General features: G+C 41.3%; 1 protein-coding gene across 2 annotated transcripts; it reads right to left on the minus strand.

Moving 5' to 3' along the window:
- Positions 1–1080: 1080 nt before the first annotated feature.
- LOC110495819 (SLIT and NTRK-like protein 5) lies at positions 1081–7253 on the minus strand. 2 transcript variants are annotated; one of them, XM_021571276.2, is made up of 2 exons: positions 6518–7253; positions 1081–4722 (listed from the first exon to the last, which is right to left on the minus strand). In XM_021571276.2, the coding sequence occupies exon 2, from the start codon at positions 4663–4665 to the stop codon at positions 2062–2064; it is 2604 nt and encodes an 867-aa protein (XP_021426951.2). In that variant the 5' UTR covers positions 4666–4722; positions 6518–7253; the 3' UTR covers positions 1081–2061. The 2 variants fall into 2 exon arrangements, with proteins under 2 accessions (XP_021426951.2, XP_036808164.1); XM_036952269.1 differs by lacking the exon at positions 6518–7253 and adding an exon at positions 5470–5827.
- Between the last annotated feature and the right edge of the window lie 20058 nt (positions 7254–27311).

Here is a 27311-nt window from a genome sequence, read left to right on the forward strand (position 1 = left end):
AGAGATGTTCCCTCCTTTGGCCCCTCCAAATGAGCTAAGTGAACAAATCCAGGGAGGCGAATTAAACCATTGTGCCGTTCCACATGGAGTCCCACAGAGGACCCCATTGGCTTATTAAAAGCATTATTTGTCAGGTTAGAGGCTCTATCGTCAACCTCCTGCAGTGAGACATGGCTAATTCATTCATCCATTAGCCAGGATTCGGCTACCCTGCTCAGGGTCATGGCAACATTTCGGCTGGCTTCTGGCTTGAAAATAGGAGCATGAAACCCCCCCACCACCAGGTTCACTTAACAAATGAGATGGGTATATTATGAAATCACAAAGAGGCACATGTTAGTGTAAAGACACACAATTGCGTACATACACACGAACACCGAACACGCGTCCCTATACTAACGCCATAATTTGATTCACACCTGAAATACATTTTTTCCCAAGCAACTGCAGCTCAGGAGTAAAGCAACTAGGTCAGATCCTCAGTATTGGCTAATAACACACACACAGCAACATGCAGCTTTTGCTGAGGTTGCCGGAAGTAAAATGTTTAGATTTTGTGTCACCTCCCAAATGAGTTACACTGGCACATAATTTACCCCAAAACTGTCAACAGCCTAGGTTACATCGGTTCAGCCCATGACAGGGCCTCTACCGTTAGCCTGTGGACACTTGGCTATGATTCACCTCTTGTGACGGCCATGACATATCGACAGATACACTGAGTTTCGGGCCCTTCTGTTCTCTAAAATGCTGCCTTCATTTTGGGCCGCTATAAAACGGCTCACATGCACCCCTTCTGGAATAGGGCCCTGGAGTCTTGAAAGGAACACTTTCATATGTATTTGTTGGTGCCTGTGATGTAATGCGTTTTTTAACCCTATCAGAAGATGATCAGCACAAATGTTGATGCTTGCAGTTGGAACCACTATGATTATGAGGGCACCCACACAGGATCATTGATTTAAGCATATTGATCAAAACCTCATTGAAAGACCAACTTCTCTTGAATGGTACGTTACATGCAACTGCCTCTGTGAAGTATCTAACGATAGCCTTTCATTTACCCCACAAGAACGCATATGAACCTGACATCATATTTATTGATGACATTAACATATTTTGGTCAATATAGTGCAATAAGTGCAAAGCAATTTAAACAAATGCAATTGACGAGGGAAAGAGAATTGCGAATGCTTGTATAAAAATAGGTGTCACATTAAAAGATCAGTATTACACAACATAATTATTACTTCAATTATTATTCATGAATTTGATAACATACCAGGAGTACATATTAAGAATGAACGCACGTATTCATTTTTAATAGTAATCATCCTAATGATAGCTGTTTAAAAGGCCCACTTGCCTTCCAACTCCAAAAAAAGTGCAGAAAGCATACAAGGACACCTTCTTTTCTTCTTCATTAAATGACGCAGTCTTTCTTTAACATTGGGGGTGTGCCACCTTTGAAAACAAAACAACAAAAAAAGCCACTTGTACAATGCCGAGCTACGGTGAATGATATGGAACTACAAAACCTAAAGGTTTTACAGAGGATCCTGGAATTATGACACAGGTAGTATTGATGAAGAATCAAAAGTTTGGAAAACACATGGCAGAGCACTCCAATAAATACTTACAGACTAAAAGCAGAGAATTGTCCTGCGCAGTTTGATGGAGACACTGCCGTACAGTGTTCTTTCGTCAGAAGGTGATTTATAAACATTTTTTCTGTGATTCACAATATATGTATGGTTATATTCCTGAAAATGTGGTCGGGTAAGGTTACCTGTACACTTACATATATGTGTATTCAATCTTCACCATATAAAAATAGATTCTAAATCACCAGTTAAGTAGAACAACTTGTGTGTTCGTCCAGTTAGGTTCAGAGAGAGACTTTCAGTTCCTGCGATGTCATGTAATTAAGAAATAAGAATAATAGAGTTTGGCACACCCCGTTTAATGCTTATTTTGTTGATGTGTCGTGCCAAGGCACCCTCAATATTGAGCCAGTACTTTTAAGGAGGGAAATCCTTCACATATGGACAAATCTGTTGCTCAAAACTGACTGAAAGTGGTCTGTTTCTCAAGAACTTCGAGGTAGTCTGGCTCGACTTGAAGTTTCGCTTTTAGTTCCAAATATTCATTTCTGTTGGGCTCCACGTAAACAGTACTTGGCGCTGTGCCATAAAGCACTGTTTCTCGTATCCTCTCTGGGTGTAAGAACTGGCGTCTAACATCAAAGTTTGGGTTGTACGTGTACGAGACAGGGCCAGTGTACTTGTATTCTAGACTGTTACCGGAGGGGGATTGGTTGTCTGCCTCTATGATGCCCCTGAAGAAGTGCTCAGCATTCTGTGCAGGGGAGGGGTCCTCGCGAGGCTCAATAGTGCTCACGCTATAAGTGGGACTCCTCATGTTGCTGTTCCTCTCCTCATCCACATCACTTCTATAAGTCACCTTCAATTCATGGAGGTCACGGTAATCCTCGACTGTGTTGCCTTCCCTGGACCTGTAAATGGGATTTTTGCACATGTGGCCCATAGGGTGAGGGATGTACTCATACACGTGTCCTGCGGGGGCTTTGACTTTGGGGACGGTTCGGTTATTACTGTAAAGGCTGTACTGCAAGTTAAACGAGCTCACGTCAGAGTTGTTGGTGCTGGTGCGGTCGCTCTGGGACTTTTTGCGCTTTTTCACCACGACCACAAACAGCCCCGCCGCCACAAAGACGGACATGATGAACACGAGCAGCAGGCTGAGGATGAGGACAGAGAGAGGGACGACGCTGCTAGTGGGGTTAGATCTCTGGTAAGTCTCTGTGGTGGTGGCTCTGTCCGGCAGAGGCTCGTCAGAGGGGGGCGCTGTTGAGACGACTACGTCAGAGTAATCTGGACACAGCTGTTCAGACTGAATGGAACGCATGTCAATCCCGCTGTGCCGTTTGGGGGTCTCGCATTTAACCTCATTAACAACGGTGCCTGCACTGAGCTGCTCAAGCCATATCTTCATGCCGACGACGTCACATGAGCAATCCCACGGGTTCTCAATCAGATCTATCTGCAACAGCAATTTTAACTGATCTAACACACCGCTTACAGGCAGGTTTTGGAAATGGTTACTGCGGAGATTAAGTCTAGAGAGGGACAGCCCAGTAAAGATTCCCCCTGGTAAGGTTTTCAGAAGGTTATTGTTGAGGAAAAGCAGCTGAAGGTTTGGCACAAACCGGAAAGTGCCCCCTACAATCTCTTGGATTTTGTTGTATTCTAAGTAGAGATACTGCAAACTCTGCAGGCCAAAAAACATCTCTGCTGTAAGCCTGTCGATTAGATTACCATTTAAATACAGCCTACGCAGGTTGGTTAAATCCCCAAAAGCTCTGTCTTGGATGAGGGATATCCTATTGTTTCCTAGGTGAAGCAAATCTAATCCGGTAGCCTCCAAGAAATCCGATCTGCGTACCACAGGAATGTAATTCCCCGTGAGGTACATTTTTTTGGGATTGTATGGCTTGGGCTTAAGGTCAGATATGTTCTCAATCTTTCTCTCCTGGCAGTTGACATTTAGTCCAAGATCAGCAATCTGCAGATTACACGTACAGGTGGTGGGACAGTCCAAAGGCACAGGAGATTTGGTCTGATAAGCAATGATGGGGCCATAGTTGTAAGGGTTAGCCGGAATCCGGGAGGTGGGCTTTGACCTGGTTCGGTTTGATTGACGGGTGCCCTTGGTAGGCCTTGACGACGCCTTGAAAGCATTCGATGAGGTGGCTGAGGCCGTCACCGAAGCTGGAGTGGTTTGGAAATATCCATTGGTGCTGAGTGGGGGAGGGGGGCGCATTTCATATTCAGAGATTGCTCGGCGAGGGCACAGCTCCTGTTTGGAGACCTCGTCCAGGTCTCTGCCATGCAGCCTGAACGGCGTCTCACAGACCACCTCCCCCACTAAAGCTGTGTATGATATGCTCTCCAGCCAAGCTTTCAGGGCGATGAGCTCACATGAGCAATTCCACGGGTTCTCCTCGAGTTGTAATTCCACCACTTTGTCCATGTGCTCCAGGAGCCCAATGTAAGGAAACATTTTCAAACGGTTGCCCCTGAGGTCCAGATGTGTTAAGGGAACATTCCGGAAAATGTTGGTAGGCAGAGCAGAGAGCAAATTGTCATTCAAAATGAGAACTGTGAGCTGATGCAATTTACTCAGGGCATTGGGCTCTATATTGGTGATGTAATTGTAATCAATCTGAAGGTATTCCAAACTCTCCAGGCCGACAAATGTATCATCCCTTAGGACGTCTATCTTGTTGTTGTTCAAGTGCAATCTCTTTAATCCTTGAAGTCCATTGAAAGCACCCGTTTCCACTTCGTCGATAGCATTGTTGCCTAAATGCAATATGGTCGCCCCAGTGTAGTTGATAAAGTCGTTGAGGGACAGTTTCTTTAAGAGGTTCCCTGTCAGCAGAAGGTGGTACATTGAAAAATGCACCGGGCTTATTTCTGTCAGTCTGACAATCCCTCTGTTCTCACAGCTTACCGTCAGTATCCCTTCCTTCTCCTCGCATGTACATAGATTCCTACAGATCTCCCCGTAATTGTCGTACATCTCGACCAGAGTCAGAGATGCTGCGATCAGAAGGATTATTTTCAGTATCCAGATATGCATTTTCAAGGGAGAAGGTGCCCCAGCTCACTGAAGTATGGTGCCAGTATGGGGTGTCATCTAGAAGAGAAAGGCAGGCATTGTCTGTTTAATGAACATCTTATGTTAAGCGAAACATCCCTGCATGCAGTGGTAACAAAGAGTTATACACTTGTGGATAGAGACATACTACACGTTGTAAAGCATTTTAGATAACTAAATGCATATACATATTTGGAGGTTTACGTGCAAAAGAAAGACCAGAAATCTGAAGAGAGTTGCAAACACAATACAGTTATGTCAAAAACATTTGTTGCAGCTAAAATGCCACATTCAGTACAGTTCCATTATTATGTATTTAGCTACAGCATCATATCTCAACATGGTATAGACGTCCCGAAAAGGAAATAACTCCCCATGCGAAATATTGATGACATGCAGTGCACATTGGTGAATGTCATGGAAAAGAGTACAGCCTTATGCGTGTGTTTCTTTGAAAATAGAACAAGCAGGTTCATTATAGCTGCTTTAGGATGGAGTTGAGGGATTTTGAAAGCTAACGATGCATTCAAATGGCTTGCAAACTAAATCGACTAGCCATCGGCGACATTTATACAGAATCCATTGCCATTTCAAATTATATTCCCCGAAGATTCCAGCAAAGAGTTAATCTTGATACAATGTTTACGTTTAATCGACGGGACCCAGGATTAAAACATACATTTCATGAATGGAATGGAACAAAATTCCATTGTTAGTTTAGATTTAAAGATATATTTTAAACATAGTATACGAGCAACCCTATGGAAAGACCAATCTTCTACTCACCACGCATATCCGACGACTTGCGAATAGTATACAAATCGCCGGGTATCAATCATTATCATCAGATATCAGGAGATATTTGTTAATAAATAATGATAAATAGGCTAGTCGTGGTCATTATGGGAGGTGTTCATCCTCAATCATGCATGCGTTAGAAATACTGATTGTTACATAGGGATAGTCACAGCCCTTCATCCCTCCGGCGAAAAAAAGAGACCCAAGTTGATTAAAAGCAAAAACGGATTTGCAAGCATTGCTGAATGTCATGCACAATTTACATCTTGATGTGGAATAAATCATACTATAATAAAGGTTTAAATCGCATCCGGTATATGTTGAAGTTGAAGAATTTCCTAATTCTTCTTCAAATAATCTCTCTCTCCCTTTCACTCGCTCTCCCCCCCACTCACAAACGCGCGCGCACCACTCACACAATCACACATACACACACACAAACACACACACACAAGTTATATCTGTGACAAAATCCACAAAATAGAAAACGCTATCGGCCTAGAGGTCCGATGTTGTGGGTGTAGTCATCCTAATATGATCATAGAGTTTATGGTAAACTAATAGGCTATGCTTTTTTTTTTTACGAAAGGACATTTGATTCATACCGATGAAGAGTGTATTGCATTGCATATTTAGTTAGTATGTAGCCTATGTAGGCCATTTACCAATAATTAATTTAATCAAAATAGGCCTACACTGAACGAATATGAGGCATTGCAATGATTTCATGAATTGCGCATTCATTCATCACATTGAAGGACACTGAGGAGCCCCCAAAAAAGTTATGCAATTTATGTCAATTTATTATATCGATCAGTAAACGCGGATGCATATTATTGCCACTTTAATCAAATTCACCCTTTTCATCGTTTTTAATCTAGATTAAACCAAATTGAATACTGCTGTATGTGGATAAAGAGCTGTATGGGGGAAAATAATTTTCAGGACCATGGACAGCTCCCCTACTCAAGCAATAGCTTCCCCTGAAATGAGCAATAGAGCCCTGCATCTCAGACAGAAAATCCGCTGTCCTTACCATGTTGAACCTTGTCAATGCGAAAGCATTCCAACTACCTTCCGCTGTTTACCATCCTGTCCTATGGTAATGTGGAATCTGTGATTTTCCTTCCTTTTCCCCGTTGTAAAATCCTCAAAGTAGAGCCACGGCGGTCTTTAGCTCCACATACCAGGCAATGAATTGCACAAACTGTCTCATTCACGCCTGCAACGTGACAATCAGCGCGACAAAAAAACGGGTATTTCTCACAGCTAATCTTGGTCTCTCATTGTGGATTGGAATCAAGGAAAAGTAATACTTTCATATGGGAAAAAGGGTAATAAACCGAACTGCAAAACATCAGATACATCCATTTCAACCGAGATCTCCCTCTGTAGCACAAGCGCCGGTGAATCCGTGGAAAGGCACGAATCCCTTTGTATCTTGTGAGTGGTACGGCTTGTATTGCGTTGTGAATAGATCTACCCAAGATCCCCAAAAAAATTCTCAGCGTTGACCGCACAATTTGACTGAATATGTATGCGCATCTTAGATAGTTGACTTTAATTCGACATTGTCTGACGAAATAATATGATGTCCTCCTTATGTCTCTGTGCAATCAGTTATGCGTTTTTTGTACTGACAATGTTTCAACTGGTGGAACGTGTATCAAGGCTGGCGCAGCATACACAATATGTAAAGTCAATATTAATTTCCATTCGGTGGAGGCTGAAAGAATCCTGAAATATGTATGAATATCCCCACCCCTAACGTATATAACGAGCAAAACATGCATGTTGTCAATATTTAGATGCGATTTGTTGTGTAGTACTTCGTGAGGGGGGGGGGGTCGAAGGAGTGAGGGAGGCCTATAGAGGGCAGTACAATGCGATGAAACATACTTTTTTGAGGGTGTACTGTACACTGTCAGACAATACGGCTGCATTGACACAGACAGACCAATTTTGATATTATATTTATTGCCAATAATTTGACCAATCAGATCAGATCTGTTGCCCATAATTGGGCAAAATATCAGAAATGGGCTGCCAGTGAAAAAATACTCATGGCAACAGGTGCTGTTCATGTGGCATGTATGTAAGGTCAGTGTGTGGGTGGAGTCGTAGGATGGCCCGAGGGTGTGTGTGTGTGAGAGAGAGAGAGAGAGAGAGAGAGAGAGAGAGAGAGAGAGAGTGACATAGAACACAGCCTATGAGACATACAGTATAACCTAGTTGTAGTTGAGGGTAGCTAAAACTCTCTTTGGTAGGGCTAACTGCCTGCACCTAACTTAAATCTCAGGCATGCCTAAACCATATGGTTTGGGTAAGTGTTTAAAGAAATGGAAATTTACTGTACATACAGGAAATCTGTGCACAAAATTGTAAATTGCATGTATTTTCTAAATTAAATCAACAATTATAACAACCAACACATTTGGGTCTGATTTCCTGAAAAAAAAGAAGATTAAAGCCTAATCCTGGACTAAGAAGCATGTTTAGTGGGGATTATCCCTGAAAAGTACATTTTAGTCCAAGACTAGGCTAAATCTGGGTCTGGTAAACTGGGTTTTTCCATTACAGCACCAGTGGTTTGCAAGTGATCATATTCATGTTAGCTCTATTGTTGTTGTTTTTTTTTTTGGGGGGGGGGGGGGGGGGGGGGGACTGTGTTTCCAGTTAGTTAGGGCTGACACTGAGGACTTGACACTGAGGACTTGCCACTGAGGACTTGACACTGAGGTCTTGACACTGAGGACTTGACACTGAGGTCTTGACTCTGAGGACTTGCCACTGAGGACTTGACACTGAGGACTTGACACTGAGGTCTTGACACTGAGGACTTGACACTGAGGACTTGACACTGAAGTCTTGACACTGAGGTCTTGACACTGAGGAGTTGACACTGAGGTCTTGACACTGAGGACTTGACACTGAGGTCTTGACTCTGAGGACTTGCCACTGAGGACTTGACACTGAGGACTTGACACTGAGGTCTTGACACTGAGGACTTGACACTGAGGACTTGACACTGAAGTCTTGACACTGAGGTCTTGACACTGAGGAGTTGACACTGAGGTCTTGACACTGAGGACTTGACACTGAGGTCTTGACACTGAGGACTTGACACTGAGGTCTTGACTCTGAGGACTTGCCACTGAGGACTTGACACTGAGGACTTGACACTGAGGACTTGACACTGAAGTCTTGACACTGAGGTCTTGACACTGAGGACTTGACACTGAGGTCTTGACACTGAGGACTTGTGTAGAGCAGAATCAACAACATCTGCATCAACAAGACAGTTGCTTTGTAACCCTAGATGGTGTTAACCCATGTGCACAGTTAACCATTGCTATATAAATGAAAGCTGAAAAGTACCAATGGCCTGGACTTGGCCACAAGTTAGAGCAGGTCCACGGAGGCCATGGCGCAGTGAGACACTGGGGCCAGGCTGTGTAGGTGGCAACACAAAAGTCTGAGCCCTTTTGGTAAAACACTAGGGAAAGTCCTTAGTGGAAATAAGCGATTCGAATCTGAACTGTTTGAATTCATCAACTTTTTGCCTGGTGCCTATTCAAACAGTCAAATTTGTGGTTTATCTGTCCATTGGCTAACAAAGACAGGTGATTGGCAAATTAAGTTTGAATAAGTCTTTGCAACCCCATGCATGTTAGCTCTGCCAGGGATAAAGTCCAATTAGACCTTGAGAGCCATTGAGCAAGCAATGTATACATATAATTAAATCTAGCTTATGGAGGGGGCTGGCATGTACAAACAGATCTTCCCTTTAGTCTACATTGTATTACGTATCCATAAGTCAACTCCTATACCCTCCTTAGTGACCAAACACAACGGTAAGCTGATGTGTCATATAGGCGGCTTCCAAATTACCCGTGGAGATGCATTTAATTATCTGAACGTTTCTGGCTGGCTAATCGCATTAGCAATACGTTAACAGTAAGTTGCCCGTTGTGAAGGACACATCTCACAATCGCTGGCGCTCAGTTGGAAATCCAGTTAAAGAAGTCGTTGTCGTGATAGCGTGGCGCGGTGCCAGTGGTGTCTTCCCAATGGAAGGCACTTTGGCTGGCTCCCCTGAGAAGAATCATGACATCAAAATAGCAGTCATTTTTTTGAATTACCTGACATGATTATCGGTTTCCTCTGATGGAGGAGATACGAGTGGTTTGTGTGTGTGTATGTGCACGTAAGAGAGAGAGAGGGAGAGAGAAAGGAGAGAAAGAGTAAGATAGAGAGTGAGAGAGAGCGAGGGATAGATATGTGTACATGCGATCATTTTAAAAGAAACAGTAGCAGTATTATTCAAATCAGTGTGTGTGTGTGTGTGTGTGTGTGTATGTGTGTGTGTGTGTGTGTGTGTGTTTGTGTAGGCCTTTGTATTTACTCTACAGCAGATGCATCTATGCCAACCTGCCTGTTACCAGACCAAAAATATAAATAATTATACACACAGGGCACTACAGATTGGAAATGGGAGCACATACGGCTGCTTGGTCAACATGAACTGAGTGTGCTTACAGTTTGTAGAATTAGGTGCCTACTGTATAAGCTTCACCTGGAAAGCTCATCCTAATGATCACCTACTAAATAATGACTATGCCAGTGGAGGCTGCTGAGGGGAGGACGGCTCATAATAATGGCTGGAACGGTGCAAATGGAATGACATTAAACAAATAGAAACCATGTGTTATATACCATTCCACCTATTCTGCTCCAGACATTACCACGAGCACGTCCTCCCCCCAATGAAGGTGCCACCAACCTCCTGTGCTATGCACACACTATCATACCCAATCAAGGAGTAAAGATCTGATGTCATTGGGATGTGATGCTACAAAGTATTGAGCCCAATGCCTATGCTTAATGAGATCAGATAATGTGCCCAAGGCTCGTAATTAATGGTATGTGGGATTATCTCAGAACATTATACAGTATGTGCTGTGTTTCTATGTCACACATTACTGTTTGCATTGACAGCTTTAGCATCTAGACAGTCTGAGCCAAGATTTGTGATGCTCATAGAATAAGTAAAAAAAGATATAGGACTCTTATCACTGTTGTCCTTGAGTTATCCTTTTGGGACCAGAATACTAACATTCAATCGAATGGATTTGTATTAAAAGATAGTTCTCCATTTCTCAAGACAATGTTGACAATGTTCTTCATGTAAATACTGATATTATCATCGAATGTCAATGTCATGTGGATGTCATGTTTTATAGAGATAACGAAGAGACGTGGTGGTGAATTCATAAATATGATATGTGGGTTGGGACAAAACTGTTACAGCAACTGCACATTCATTTGATTCAATTGCAGTGCACCTGTCGAATAACAAACAGCAATTCCAGCTCAATAATCGTTACCAATTTCTGGAAAAAACAGTATTTTGGTTAACTGGTTATTTGATTGATGGGTTAGCTGGATTGCTTAGAGTAATTGATAATCTAGATGCACCACAATTAAGAGTGTATGCCTTACTTACGTGACTTTGTTTTCTCAACAGTGGAGTGGCGCCATCCATTTTCCTTCAACAGTGGCAAATACAGGAAGTATTCACAACCCTTGACTTTTTTCACATGCTGTTGTGCTGCAGCCTGAATTAAAAAATGGATTACATCTAGATTATGAGTCACTGGTTTACACACAGTAACCAAGAATGTCAAATTGGCATTGTGTTTTTTAGAAATGTGTACAAATTCATTCAAAATGAAAAGCTGAAATGTCTCGAGTCAAATAAGTATTCAACCCTTTTGTTATGGCAAGCCTAAATAAGTTGAGGAGCACATTGTTGCTTAACAAGTCACATGTGCGCAATGATAGTGTTTAACATGATTTTTGAATGCCTACCTGATCTCTGTACCCCACACATACAATGATATGTAAGGTCCCTTAGGTGAGTATACCTCACTATTGGCTAATAACACACACACACACACAACAACAACATGCAGCTTTTGCTGAGGATGCTGGCAGTAAAAATGTTTATATTTTGTGTCACTCCCCAAAAAACTATCAACAGCCTAGGTTACATCGTTTCAGCCCATGACAGGGCCTCTACCGCTTGGCTATGATTCACCTCCTGTGACAGCTATGACATATCGACAGATACACTGAGTTTCGGGCCCTTCTGTTCTCTAAAATGCTGCCTTCATTTTGGGCCGCTATAAAAAGGCTCACATGCACCCCTTCTGGAATAGGGCCCTGGAGTCTTGAAAGGAACACTTCCATTTTTATTATTACTTTTTTTTTCATGACCGTATGTTGAATGGCGCTATTAATAGCATTGCAAACATGTATTTTGATTCATGTCATGTGTTTTCAACCCTATCAGAAGATAATCAGCACAAATGTTGATGTTTGCAATTGTAACCACTGTGATTATGAGGACACCCACACAGGATCATTTATTGAAGCACATTGATCAAAACACCAACTTCTCTTGACTGGTACATGTTACATGCAGCTGCCTTTGTGAAGTATCACAATAGCGTTTAATTTTCCCCACAATAACATATATGAACTTGACATCATATTTTCTGATGACATTAATATATGTTGGTGCAATAAGTGCAAAGCAATTAAAACAAATGAAATTGATTAGGGAAAGAGAAGTAATTGATCATCTAGATGCACCACAAATTAGTGTGTGCCTTTATTTGACTTTGGTTTCTCAACAGTGGAATGGTACCATAACATTTTATTTCAACAGTTGCAAACACAGTGCCTTCGGAAGCATTCACAACCCATGATCTATTCCACCTTCTGTTGTTTTACAGCCTAAATTGAAATGGATTACATTGAGATTGTGTGTCACTTGCCTATACACAATAACCCGTAATGTCAAATTGTAATTATGTTTTTAGAATTTTGTACATATTATTTAAAAATGAAAAGTGTTTGGAGTCAATAAGTATTCAACACCTTTGTGATGGCAAGCCTAAATAAGTTCAGGAGTAAAGATGTGCTTAACAAGTCACATAATAAGTTGCCTGGACTCACTATGTGTGCAATGATAGCATTTAACATGATTTTTTAAATGCCTACCTGATCTCTGTACCCCACACATACAATTATCTTAAATCAGCTTGAAAATCTATGGCAAGACATGAAAATGGCTGTTCATCAATGATCATCAACCAACCCGACAGAGCTTGAAGAATAAAACAAAAATGTACGTGCAAATATTGTATAATCCAGGTGTGAAAAGCTTTTAGAGACTTGCCCAGAAAGACTCACAGCTGTAATCGCTGCCAGGCTGGCAGCGATTTTGAAGTCAGGCTGTAACACAACAAAATGTGGAATATGTCAAGGGGTGTGAATACTTTCTGAAGGCACTGTACATCACATCAATAAAGTTAGCTCCTGGAATGTGTAGATCACTTCTTTACTCTCTGTTTTCATTTTTCTGGCAGTTAATTTGCCACATTTACTTCCTGCGCGATACTAGCTGTCAATGCCCGGGCGTTAATCAAAAGCATCAAATCTAACCCTCAGCATTTATCAGGCCTGAGAAGATGTATAGCTCTGGAGTGGATTCACATTGAAGAATGACTGTATTGCCTCTTCAGACAGCTAAGATTGATCACCAAAGAGCAGGGAGGTTTCGCGGGGGCTTTCCTTTGTTTTTATCCCTCCCAGGTTCCTAAGGGAAGGTAATTTAAAAAATGTTGAATCGGTAAGATGCCAACTTACCTGGGGCTATAATGAAGAGAGCTGCTGACGACAGCGATAAGTGCATCCACAGTATCAACAGTATGAACGAGTGAATGAATTGAATTATGAGCTCTCATGCAGAGTAACAAAGCGGCGAACCTGAAAAAAGTTCACCAATCATAGCCTTCAGTTACAGTAGGCCCTAGGTTAAAAAAAAGACAGAAAACAATCCAAAACAATACAATACAAACAACATATTTTCACCATAACTTTGGACATAGAAATCTCCCATGTTTACAATGTTGACATTTTCAGAAATAGAAACTTATAGAGTTGACTTGCTGAGACTTGGGTATTGGGATAGAGTTTCAGGTCTGAGCGCCCATACAGAAAACTCATACATCATAAAATATACAGTACTTACATGTATGTTCAAAACATATTCATGAAATATATAACTTGAGCACATCATAGAATATGTATGTAAATATATTTTACAATCTATGTAAATTAAATATGCACCACATGTATCATGCTGAATTGTAATGTTGTGTCTATTGACATCTAGTTCCTTGGCTTTAGGTTTCCAAAATGGGGTTTGCATGCAAAAGTTAAAAATGTAATTATTCAGCTATTGAGGCTACTTGTCAATTATGAAACAATGTAAGATTAGCTATGTTAATTTCGAAAGGAGACACATTAACCTAGAACATATTGCTCCCGAGCTGTCAATCCCAATTTGAAATGATCCAGAGCTGGAAATTTAGAAATTTCACCTGTTAGCACCCAAAATCAATCTTACTGATAATAGTATTTTGTTTCATGATATATTCATAACAATTATTTAAAATATACTTTTTAAGCTAGCGGGTCAAACTGCCTGAAAGAAAGCGTTTTCACTCAGCTAGCTGACACAGCTACTTACTGTAGCTAGCCAGCTCCCTTAGCTTGTCCACACAACATGCAGTGTGACTGACCAAGGTAAGAATTCAATGGATAGTTAGTATGTTGTGTAGCTACATTACAGGTATGTGCTAGATATAATCTAATTGCCAAAGCTAGCTAGTTAATGTAAAATGTTTCTTACCAAGCAATGGCTAGCTAGCTAGATTATTTCTAGCTAAAAATAAAAATATTTTTCCCTGCAATGGATAATTCTGGTGTGGAGCCTCAACAGCCAATGTCAGTTAGTATTTTGTATCATTTAGCTAGTTAGCTCCTGAATATTAACCTCTTATTCTCCATCTTGTGTGGAATCGTTTTACTGACTCTATGTCTCTGCATTATACACAGGGTAATTGCAACTTGTGAGTCTGACAATGGACATTGGAGCTTAACCTGTAGTTGACATGCAGCTAGCTAGCTAGGTAAATAATGAACCATAATCCCAACTCATGACGTTACTATCCTGCATGAATCTGCAGGTAGCTAACCAACCAGGTTCAATGTTATCTTGCTAACATTAGGCTATAGCTAGCCAAGCAAATGGCTCTGAGATATGAATAATAAGATCATACATGTAACGTTAGCTAGCGAGCCAGCCAGCTAACATTAGCTCGCTAGCTAGGTAAAAAATTTACCATAATCCCAAATCATGACATTACTACCCTGCATGAATCTACAGATAGCTAACCAACCTGGTTCAACGTTAGCTAGCTTAAATTAGGCTATAGCTAGCCAAGCAAATGGCTCTGATATATGAATAATAAGACATACATGTAACTTTAGCTAGCGAGCCAGCCAGCTAACTTTAGCTAGCTAGCTAATAGTACACTTTAACTTGAAATGAACCACTTTCTGTCAAAGTTATAAACTGTCAAATCTGAAAATGTAGCTAGCTAGACTATCTTACCTGTATACATCATTCATGGATGGACACGTCTCCTGTCGGATGCCATGGTTTGAAGATGTAATCCGGAGACAGGTCTTTTCTTAATTTCCTTAGCTTCATACTCGAATTCCACTGATTTCAAAACTCAGTCCTCCAGAAAGTGGAGAGCAACACTTACGCAGTTTTACTACACAATCAATTAAAAAAAGCTGCACCTAGACAGACTGACCAGCTCAAATAGACAGAAGCGTGCTATATGGCATACCAATCCAAACTCGTCTCTCGGCATGTCATTATCTCACCCAATCATGGCTAGCGGGAAGATTACTCACTTTTTCTGTGCCTAAACCAACTAGGCTCGTAAGTTAACAATTTGATTTGTATTTACAGATGGCATTCACATTTGTTATTAAGGCACATGAAAGTTCACATGTTTGAGAAGGCATTTGTGAGAAAAAAATCCAATTTGATAAAAAAAAGGTTACATTCAAATGGCTCTCCTGTGAATTAGTGACCCTGCATAAGCCTAGTTTCCTGAAACAGGTCACATATATGAGGAATGAATATATTTAGATATTTTTATTTCAAATATTAGTACGTACACTATATTACATATACAGTATGTATTTGAAATATGTGTCAATATAAACTCAGCAAAAAACGTCCTCTCACTGTCAACTGCATTTATTTTCAACAAACTTAAACATGTGTAAATATTTGTTAGAACATAACACGATTCAAGAACTGAGACATAAACTGAACAAGTTCCACAGACATGTGACTAACAGAAATGGAATAATGTGTCCCTGAACAAAAGGGGGGTCAAAATCAAAAGCAACAGTCAGTATCTGGTGTGGCCACAAGTTGCATTAAGTAATGCAGCGCATCTCTTCCTCATGGACTGCACCAGATTTTCCAGTGATTGCTGTGAGATGTTACCCCACTCTTCCTCCAAGGCACCTGCAAGTTCCCAGATATTTCTGGGGGGAATGGCCCTAGCCCTCACCCTCCAATCCAACAGGTCCCAGACGTGCTGAATGGGATTGAGATCCGGGCTCTTCGCTGGCCATGGCAGAACACTGACATTCCTGTCTTGGAGGAAATCACACACAGAACGAGCAGTATGGCTGGTGGCATTGTCATTCTGGAGGGTCATGTCAGGATGAGCCTGCAGGTACCACATGAGGGAGGAGGATATCTTCCCTGTAATGCACAGCATAGAGATTGCCTGCAGTGACAACAAGCTCAGTCCGTGACACACCGCGCCAGACCATGATGGACCCTCCACCTCCTAATCAATCCCGCTCCAGAGTACAGGCCTCGGTGTAACGCTCATTCCTTCGACGATAAACGCAAATCCGACCATCACCCCTGGTGAGACAAAACCGCGACCCGTCTGTGAAGAACACTTTTTGCCAGTCCTGTCTGGTCCAATGATGGTGGGTTTGTGCCCATAGGCGACGTTGTTTCTGGTGATGTCTGTGTCTGGTGAGGACCTGCCTCTCTCAGCCTATTGCAGACAGTCTGAGCACTGATGGAGGGATTGTGCGTTCCTGGTGTAACTCGGGCAGTTGCTGTTGCCATCCTGTACCTGTCCCGCAGGTGTGATGTTCGGATTTATCAATCCTGTGCAGGTGTTGTTACACGTGGTCTGCCACTGCGAGGATGATCAGCTGTCCGTCCTGTCTCCACATAGCGCTGTCTTAGGCATCTCACAGTACGGACATTGCAATTTATTGCCCTGGCCACTTCTGCAGTCCTCATACCTCTTTGCAGCATGCCTAAAGCACATTCACACAGTTGAGCAGGGACCCTGACATCTTTCTTTTGGTGTTTTTCTGAGTCAGTAGAAAGGCCTCTTTAGTGTCATAAGTTTTCATAACTGTGACCTTAATTGCCTACCGTCTGTAAGCTGTTAATGTGTTAACAACCATTCCACAGGTGCATGTTTATTAAAAAAATGATGGTTCATTGAACAAGCATTGGAAACAGTGTTTAAACCCTTTACATATAAGATCTGTGAAGTTATTTTGATTTTTACAAATGATCTTTGAAAGACAGAGTCCTGAAAAGGGGATCTTTTTTTGCTGAGTTTATTAGTCTTTAGTGTGGGTTAACAGCCATCAAGGTCTTCAGCCATCTGTGAGGTAACATCACCACTACCCATATTTAAAGCATAGATAAAATTTCATTTTAATCTCTGACTTTGACCCATTAGTCATCAGGTGATAGGATAAGAAATGTAAGATGTTAAGAGCAATTGCATTACATGTGTACATATCAAATGGTGAATTTGTCTGGCTAGTATATCTTTCTCTAAATCCTTAACTATCAGCCACTCTCATAGTAGAAATTCAGATCATAAGGCATTGTGAAGCACATTGCCTGGCCAGTTGAAAGGCACATTTGAAAACACTAAGCTGAAGTGGAGCATGGTTAGTAAAATTCAGTGGTGGCCTACATTCAAAAGGTCAATGTTATGTATTGCAGAGAATGGATGGCTAAGCCGGTTTTCAAATGTTGGGCAACTTTGTCAGCAATTTAAAAAAACAGACAGGAGTGAAAGCCTGATGCATAGTCACCCTCAGTACACCATACAGTTTGATGCTCTGCAGTTCTAAGTTTGAACAGTAGCCAAGGTTGGTAGTTATTAATTAAGGGTAAAAGAAGATAATGGGGAAATCAGAAAACAGAAACTGTGACATTGTTGAGGTATGAACATTACTCCCATCCAGTTCCTCTATTGAACACTACTCTCATATTTAGTACAATGAATGTTGCTAATAAAACGACTGTCTGTACTTTATGAATTTGGGACAGAAATTGGGGGGATAACCTGCAGAATTTCAAACATCACATATGTGCAAAAAATGTAAAGCTCGTCTGCAAGTCACATGTCAGACACACAGCGTGAGGGCTATTGTTCAAACAAACTTTTCTCTCGTTTGGGATTGGAAATTAATTTTACTGTGCAATGTTCTAGTCTAAATTAGAATCACTGTTGGATTTCAATCTGTGAGTGAGGGAATGAATGAGGGGGAAAAGCCTGCCTAGCCAATTAGCCAAGCAATAATGGATTTCTAAGTCACAAGAGGAACCATTTGCCCTCTATTTAAATAGTCAAGATAATTACAGTATGTGAAAATATGGATGAGAATATTACCATGTACATATCAATTGTCATGCATGTCTAGTTGTCTCTTCCCTTTTCTCTCTGCACTAAAAATACACACATTTAGACACTAATACAAATATAACTCCTAAGATAGACTCCTTTTAGTTAACCTACAACTGGTAGTGTCAGTCACCCAAATGATGTTCTGTGTTTTTGGCACACAAAAAATCAACTGCACTAGTTGTTCAGGCTCTGGTCTCGGTCTCATCTTGATTTCTGTCCGGTAATATGGTCAAGTGCAGCAAAGAAAGACATAGCAAAGTTGAAGCTGGCTCAAAACAGATCAGCACCCCTTGCCCTTAACTGCACATACAGAACTGGTTGAGGGTTGTCGAGAGATCCACTGCTTCTCTTATCATTTTTATGAGAAATATTAACGTAATGGAAATTCAAGATTGTCTGCATAATCAAATAACATTCGGTTCAGACACCAATACATACTCCACAAGACATGCCACCAGGTGTCTCTTCTTAGTCCCCAAGTCCAAAACGAATTCTTGGCAATGCACAGTATCATACAGAGCCATAATCACATGGAACTCTCTTCCATCTTCAAATACTCAAGCAAACAGACACATTACCTAATGGGGATCCGAAATAAACCAATGAATTACAGCATCTTCAGCTATTTCTCCCCACTGCAGCTGATGTTACGAATTCAGTAGTTGAGGTTCACAAAACTACTTCCACTTGCCAGGAGCCTAAGAAGCATGAAAAACGCCCGTCCGGAGCAAAAACAGACACAACAACACTATACCCATGTCTTTACATAGCTGACGTGTGGCACCATCAAACACACACAGCGCACCACAGAATGCCACAGCAGAATGAACAGGGACATCATAGAATCAAAAGGTATTTGAAATAAAAAAAGGTTGTTGAACCCTATGACGTTCCAATTCTTTGCACTAGCTGCCTTTTTTATGTCTGGATCATTGATTTCCGTAGCAGTGATTTGATTCATGCTGGGAAGGTATAGGGGCCGAAAGGAGTCTGACTATATCAGTCCTCTGACATGCTCCTTTGAGTGCCAATGGTGCTTTTTCTACACTATTCTTCAGTATGTTCCATGTTCTAGTATGTTTCAGAACATCACAATAGAAAACATTAGAATCAACTAAGCACACTGACCATGAAAAATAACTAACGTTTTTTCTGAATGAACAAAGTGTTCTGTACCATACTGCATGGTATAATCATATATGAACAAAGACCATTGCTCAATAAGACTTATTATCTACAATGCCTGAAAAATCATATAACATTTTTAGATTCAAAGAACTAGGGCCTATGTTTATTGAGTGATCGCAATAGGCTTCTGTGAACTCATGAAGCAGCTAAATAAACATTGATTTTCATAAAAATTATCAATATATAGTTGTTTTAACACCCATCCCGAATCCCAACGGAGGACTTTGGTATTTAGTAGAGTGTGTTGATGAGGAGAGCTCCCAAGGGAAATCATTTCATACTGCACCCTCACAATGACAAGTCATGGGACGAGAATACATTAATTAACAAATGTTGAATTCATTTATCAATAAAAGTGCCATCAATATACAATCCATGGTACTCTAGAAGTGAGGAGAGTATGCAAAACAACAGATGCATTTTATGGTCCTCTGAAATTCATGTAATAACTAGAAAATAATTTTGATTAATGACAGGTGCATAGGGAACTATCAACAAACTGGACCATTACTTCGTCAACATATGCAAAGTGTGATGTTCTCCCAATTGGCTTCAGCAAAAACCATATCCTTCAAAAGGTCAAGTGATATAGTGTGTGCAAAAGTGGTGTTTCAAACTGACCTCAATTCCAGATTAAAATGTGCTTCCAGTACTTGACAAAACCAAATACACTACTGTTCAAAAGTTTGGGGTCACTTTGAAATGTCCTTGTTTTTGCCTCACAAGTCCTCAACTGGCAGCTTCATTAAATAGTCCCCACAACACCACCAGTCTCAACTTCAACAATGAAGAGGTGACTCTGGGATGCTGGCCTTCTAGGCAGAGTTGCAAAGAAAAAGCCATATCTTAGACTGGCCAATAAAAATAAAAGATTAAGATGGGCAAAAGAACACAGACACTGGACAGAGGAAGATTGGATTTTTTTTTTATGGACAGACTAATCTGAGTTTGAGGTGTTCGGATCACAAAGAAGAACATTCGTGAGACACAGAAAAAAATGAAACGATGCTGGAGGAGTGCTTGACGCCATCTGTCAAGCATGGTGGAGGCAATGTGATGGTCAGGGGTGCTTTGGTGGTGTCAAAGTGGGAGATTTGTACAGATTAAAAAGGATCTTGAAGAAGGAAGGCTATCACTCCATTTTGCAACGCCATGCCATACCATGTGGACGGAGCTTAATTTGAGCCAATTAAAATGACCCAAAGCACAGCTCCAAACTATGCAATGACTATTTATGGAAGAAGCAGTCAGCTGTTATTCTGTCTATAATGGAGTTGCCAGCACAGTCACCAGATCTCAACCCTATTGCGCTGTTGTGGGAGCAGCTTGACCATATGGACATAAGAAGTGACCAGGACGTGCTTCGGGAAGCATGGGGTGACATCTCTTCAGATTACCTCAACAAATGAACAACTGGAATGCCAAAGGTCTGCAAGGCTGTAATTGCTGCAAGTGGAGGATTCTTTGACGAAAGCAAAGTTTGAAGGACCCAATTAAAAAATCCTTATTTATAACCTTGTCAATAACTTGACTATATTTCCTACACATTTTGCAAGTAATTTCATGTATGTTTTCACGGAAAACAAGGTCATTTCTAAGTGACCCCAAACTTTTGAACGGTAGTGTATATGTACATATTCTCATTCACTCATTCTCATTGTGTGTATTAGGCAGTTGTCTGGGAATTGTTAGTTTACTTGTTAGATATTACTGCACTATCGGAACTAGAAGCACAAGCATTTAGCTGCATTCACATTAACATCTGCTAACCATGTGTATGTGACCAATACAATTTGATTTGATTTGATAGCTAGTGACCAGGGATTCCCTGGGTGGATTCCCTACTGGACTCAGTTGTCTCTGACCCCTACTGGACTGTGTGAGGTGCATGGATGGGTGTCTGACTCACATAAAAGAGGCCTATGCCCTAGAAACCAAGGCTGATGTGTTAAATGTGCAGTGTTGTGTGGAGATGAACCATTGTCTTATACACTGAGAAATTAATAATATGTATATTATCAAATACACTATTTGGCCAAAAGTATGTGAACACCCCTTCAAATTAGTGGATTTGACTATTTCAGCCACATCCAATGCTGACAGGTTAATACAGTTGAGAACACCACCGTGCAATCTCCATAGACAAACATTGGCAGTAGAATGGCCCATACTGAAGACCACAGTGACTTTCAACGTGGTACCGTCATAGGATGCCACCTTTTCAACAAGTGAGTTCATCAAATTTCTGCTTTGCTATAGCTGATCCAGTCAACTGTAAGTGCTGTTACTGGGAAGTGAAAATGTCTAGGAGCAACAACGGTTCAGCTGCGAAGTGGTAGGCCACACAAGCTCACACATTGTGACTGCCGATTGCTGAATCGAGTAGCGAGGTCCATACAGAAGCGGTTTCTCAAGATCGGTGTGGAAGAATTTGACCGACCTTCACAGAGCCCTGACCTCAGCCCCATCAAACACCTTTAGGATGAATTTGAATGCCGACTGCGACCCATGCCTAATCTCCCAACATCAATGCCCGACCTCACAAATGCTCTTGTGGCTGAATGGAAGCATGTCCCAGCCGGCAATGTCCCAACATCTAGTGGGAAGCCTTCCCAGAAGAGTGGAGGCTGTTATAGCAGCAAAGGGGGGACCAACTCCATGTTAATGCCCATCATTGTTTAATGAGATGCTCTTGGGCTATGATATGAATGTACATCAAGTTGTACAGTTGAGTTGGGTGCCGTGCATAACCATCCTGAGTCGTGGGGCCTTGACACCAATGTTCCCTCTAAGCTGTGCGCCTGAGCAGTCCACTGGGACTGCAGCGCAGAACTAATGTCAGCACACGCAAAGAACCTCACTTTCTAGAGTTTCTCCCCTGAGTTAACACTATCAACGTTTCCCTTTACTGTGGGTATTGTGATCGAATCAACACAATGTAAGCCACTTTCAATGCAACATATGGAAACAAAAGGAACTATGCACCACTTAAAGGCGCTGCATGGTCAATCAGGATTTTGTATTGGCCATGCATCATTTACAGAGATACGGCCTCTGCATTCATGCTTCTTGCACTTCGCGGAGTAGCGCAGAGCTGTTGAGTAGAGCTGTTGTGAAGGAAGTTGTCAAGGAAGTGAGTTTGAGTTTATAGAGGACCTCTTGCCCTTACCTACCATCAAACAATCATGTCAATGCGGAGCTATAAGGATCACTCTGCATTGTTACAAAATATGGGACTGCGATGCGGTATGGAGCTCAATTTGGCCTATGCATGCCTCTGGAGGCTCCTCAATTGCATCACTCCCTCCATATGGAGCCTCTGACTACATTTTCAGGTTGAGCATAAATTGGCTTCCAGCCCGTACTCTACACAAACCAATGCGGCATAACCAATCAGAGCTGCAGTAGGCATATACAGTATGCAAATAGACCATTGCCATGTATGGATCTGTGCCATTCACTTTTGAACTGGACTGTGTTTACAGCATGAGCAGGTGTGAGTAGATGAGCTTGTTTAGAGATCAAAGCGAGAGCTGCTTGTAGCCACGAGTACACATTTGTTCATATCCTTGGCTAGTTAGTGAGTTGTTAGCCCAGTTATAGATAATTTGTAGTCAGCAATGGGGGAGTGATTGTTTCTGACAAGAGCACAACATTTGTACATTTCTAGACGTCTTTGAAAAGCAAGTCGGGTAAAGAGTTATTTTCTTTGTCTTAAAGGGGCAGTGGTGTATTTTGAGACAGGCTTGAATAAGCTAAGTAGCCAATAGGCAGAGGGTAGCATATTTGTCTGATTCTCTGTAATAATGGCATGGGAATAATAATGCAATTTATTTTGTAAAGTGGATTCTTGCATCAAACAACAACATTGTCAGTCACCTTGTCTGAAGTACAAGTGGATAAACAGGTTAATGTCAAGCCCTGCATGTTTTGTTTTTCAAAAGTCTACATTGAACACCACACATGGCTTCTATTTCCATGTTCAAATGTTATGGGATGCATTTTCACCATTGTTTGGCAGTGAGTGGTTGGTCTACGTTAGGATCAAATATCCACAGTAGCCTACTTGACCACTGTCTGAAACTGTAACTTAAAGCGGGTACATCCTCGCTGGAAGTTGGACAGAATTTTCACAATGTTTAGGTTTGAGCTCAGCAGACCTTCAATTTGCTCAGTGTGGGATAATTTTTTTAAAGGAACATTGCTTGACATGTTTACTTGACAGATCTGATTGATTATAAATACAGTTTTGTCAAAACGTGTCACGGCGCTTCACAGAAACCGAATAGAATAGACAGCCAATTATATTTAGCCCATCTTTAAAAAATGGTGGAAGAGTGGGGTTTAGTGATGAGTCACTCCTGTATTGTTCTTTACATTGATTGTGGGGCCCTCATGATCCGTGTCTCAGGGGACTCTATTAGCATAACATTACTCTTCTCCTCAGCTCACTTTCCAAGTGCGATTCATGAAAACGAAGAGTCATCTGTTTCATAGGTCTTCTGACAAGTAAATCCGTTCAGACAGCAATCTGAAGAAGAGATTTCTATTCATGTTTTGCCTTTGAGTGTCAGGCGGTTTGGCAGGTGGAAAGGAAGAAAAATAGAAGAACATTTCGGGGACCCCTTGGTAAATATCTCAAACGATGCTGACGAATGTCATCTTTTCTTTGTGAAAAATACTATTGTAACCGTAGTCGTTATGAACACAAGCCTGATGAAAATGTTTCCATCTGCAAAACGGTCCAATGGACTGTTTGCTAGAATGTGGTGTATGCAACTTCATTGTTGGCGTAACAATTTTTATTTAATCTTATTACATTTGCAATAATACCATTATGTCATAACCGCATGAGCACATATGCATTTCAACTCCCCTTTCGAGTGACAACATTTTGAGTTCACTATTGAATGACAATTTCAGATACCATCAATAAACACCGTTCACCCATCACTCATTTGGGGATGTTCACGCAATCCTCACATTATGAATTGATTGAAAATATGCTCTTCTCTGCTCCAGAGAAGCAAAAAAACAAAGCACAGTAAGTCAACTGGGGATATTGTCAGTTTGGACACACCATAGACAATATATGAAGCTTTGAGTCCCTTTGACAAGGCACAATCAGCAGAAAGCAGCTGTTTATTCTGGAAGCGAGGCGCCGGGCAGCGCTACTCTGGGATGCCAAGAGCAGCACGGTTTGATTATTTACTGTCACACAGTGTGTGTTCAGACACAAATTGACCCCCGGAACAATGTTGGGAAAAAGGATCACGCAAATTCCACTTCTAAGCAGCGTTGGTATTCTCCTGACGATGGCCGCTTCGAGTCGCTTCAGTGTTTGCGGAGGCTTATGTGAGCCAGAGTAGGATTGCATGGGATGGAAAACCCACTGAGGGCAGTGAAAGAGTGGAGTGCGAGTCCAGGATTAGAGAATATGGGGCTAATATGGTGGTTTACCCCAGTGAAATGGGGGAAGAGACAGGTTTTGGTCTAAACAGCTGAACAGCTTATGTTGCAGGGTGGTAAGATGCACTGTTCCGAAACAGTATGTTTCCCTTGTGTGACATGATAGCCACCTCAAAAAAGCTCCTAAATTATCAAGCATCATATTTAGTGTCATGACTAAATCGCGTTATTAAAATATAAAGATTGATCTATAAATGTTATGTTAGAAGGCTATTGAAGGATTTTCATCCTTTATCATTGAACAAACCCTAATGAAATCATGAAATGCCAAGTGGAAGACAATCAAAGATCTTGTTACTCGGTCTTAAATTAATTCGATTTTGACGCAGGCCATTGAAGATATGAATTGTGACATCCCATTCAGTTTATCTTTTGATTAAACGGGGGACCCGTCTTGGCTCGTGAGCACCCCTTTCAAAACTTCCCCCTGAAATGATACAAAAGTTCTGGAGCATCAATTTAAGTGTGAGCATTTACTCTAGATTGCCCTCCTTTGAGAGCTTTCTCTAGTTATGGACTTTAACAAGTACAAGATCATTCAATCAAGGTCCATGTGCAATGCTGCTGCTTTTCAGACTTCTTTATTCTCTATGAGAAGAAGAGCCTACAGCATCACCACTGAGGAATTAGAAGTGTTCATTTTCCATTCAGAGGCCCTGGCAAACTATTCAAAGGCGGAGGAGAAAGAGAACCATATAGCCAAGCAAAGAAATATGTGCTCTCTCCTCCAGAGATGTGATGACGTGTGTTTGGGGCAGTTGTCAAGATTCCTGTGAGTTCCTTTTGAAGAACGGAGGGAATGAGAGTGAGGGAACTTAATGCTTGTTCGGGACCGAGGGTTATTGTTATTCCAGAGGAAGGCCACGTTTGATGCACTTTAAACATTCAAATGTGACACGTCTCAAAGTGTCAGTTTTAAACAGCAATATGGTGTTAGATTAGGGAAATGGTGTTAGCAACCGCTTACAAAAAAATAACATCTCCAAAGTGTCAAAGTGTGCGTGCACTTTGAATGGTAACGCGTCAGTTTCAAGGCATTCGTACCTACTTGTGCCTTGTGATAAGAGAATTAAAAAAACATATATATATACACAGTATTAGTCAAAAGTTTGGACACACCTACTCATTTAAGGGTTTTTCTATTTTTTAAATTATTTTCTACAATGCAGAATAATAGTGAAGACATCAAAACTATGTCATAACAGGTATGAAATCATGTTGTGACCAAAAAAAAGTGTTAAACAAATCGAAACATATTTGAGATTGTTTAAAGTAGCCACCCTTTGCCTTGATGACAGCTTTGCACACTCTTGGCATTCTCTCAACTAGCTTCATGAGGTAATCACCTGGAATGCATTTCAAATAACAGGTGTGCCTAGTTAAAAGTTAATGCATTTGAGCCAATCAGTGTAGCACCCCCACAAATATGCCAAAATGTCCTTTAATACCTACCTTTATATCATTCACTTCCACTGAAGTGTAATTCTCACAATCAGAGCATTTTGTGGGCTATAAGCAAGATTTGGTCAGGGGGCCCCCCTAAAGGTCTTTTCGGATCCACCTGTACCCGAATGTCCGAGACCCGAGCAGGTTTGAATACAGAATTCTAAATAATGTCACAGGTCTGAGTCGAAGCTGATATGATTGTCTCGGTTATGTGTAATTTTAACTGACTTGTCACTGAACAAAAATATAAATACAGTACAACATCCAACAATTTCAAAGATTTTACTGAGTTAGAGTTCATTAGAAAAACAGTCACTAGAAATAAATAAATTAGGCTCTAATCTATGGATTTCACATGACTGGGAATACAGATATGAGTCTGTTGGTCACAGACACCTTAAAAAAGGTAGGATCATTTAAAAAAGTATATATCTGGTGTCCCCACCATTTGCCTCATGCAGCGTGACACATCCCCTTCACATAGAGTTGATCAGGCTATTGATTGTGGCTAGTGGAATGTTGTCCCTCTTCAATGGCTGTGCAAAGTTGCTGGATATTGGTGGGATCTGGAGCACGCTGTCAAACATGTCTATCCAGAGCATCCGAAACATGCTCAATGGGTGACATGTCTGGTGAGTATGAAGGCCATGGAATAACTGGGACATTAATGGAATTGTGTACAGATCCTTATGACACGGGGCCATGCATTATCAAGCTGAAACATGAGGTGATGGCGGTGGATGAATGGCACGACAATGGGCCTCATGTTCTCGTCAACGTATCTCCGTGCATTCAAACTGCCATCGATAAAATGCAATTGTGTTCGTTGTTCGTAGCTTATGCCTACCTATACCATAACCCCACCCCCACCAAGGGGCACTATGTTCACAACGTTGACATTAGCAAACCACTCGTCCACACAGCGCCGTACACACTGTCTGCCATCTGCTTGGTACAGCTGAACCTGGGATTCATCCGCGAAGAGAACACTTCTCCTGCATGCCAGTGGCCATCGAAGGTGAACATTTGTCCACTGAAGTC

The sequence above is a fragment of the Oncorhynchus mykiss genome, chromosome 18 (genome assembly GCF_013265735.2).
Source record: "Oncorhynchus mykiss isolate Arlee chromosome 18, USDA_OmykA_1.1, whole genome shotgun sequence".
Classification (NCBI taxonomy): Eukaryota; Metazoa; Chordata; class Actinopteri; order Salmoniformes; family Salmonidae; genus Oncorhynchus; species Oncorhynchus mykiss.

Coding starts and splice junctions, on each gene's coding strand:
- LOC110495819 (XM_021571276.2), bottom strand. CDS start 4,665: ATGCATATCTGGATACTGAAAATAATCCTTCTGATCGCAGCATCTCTG.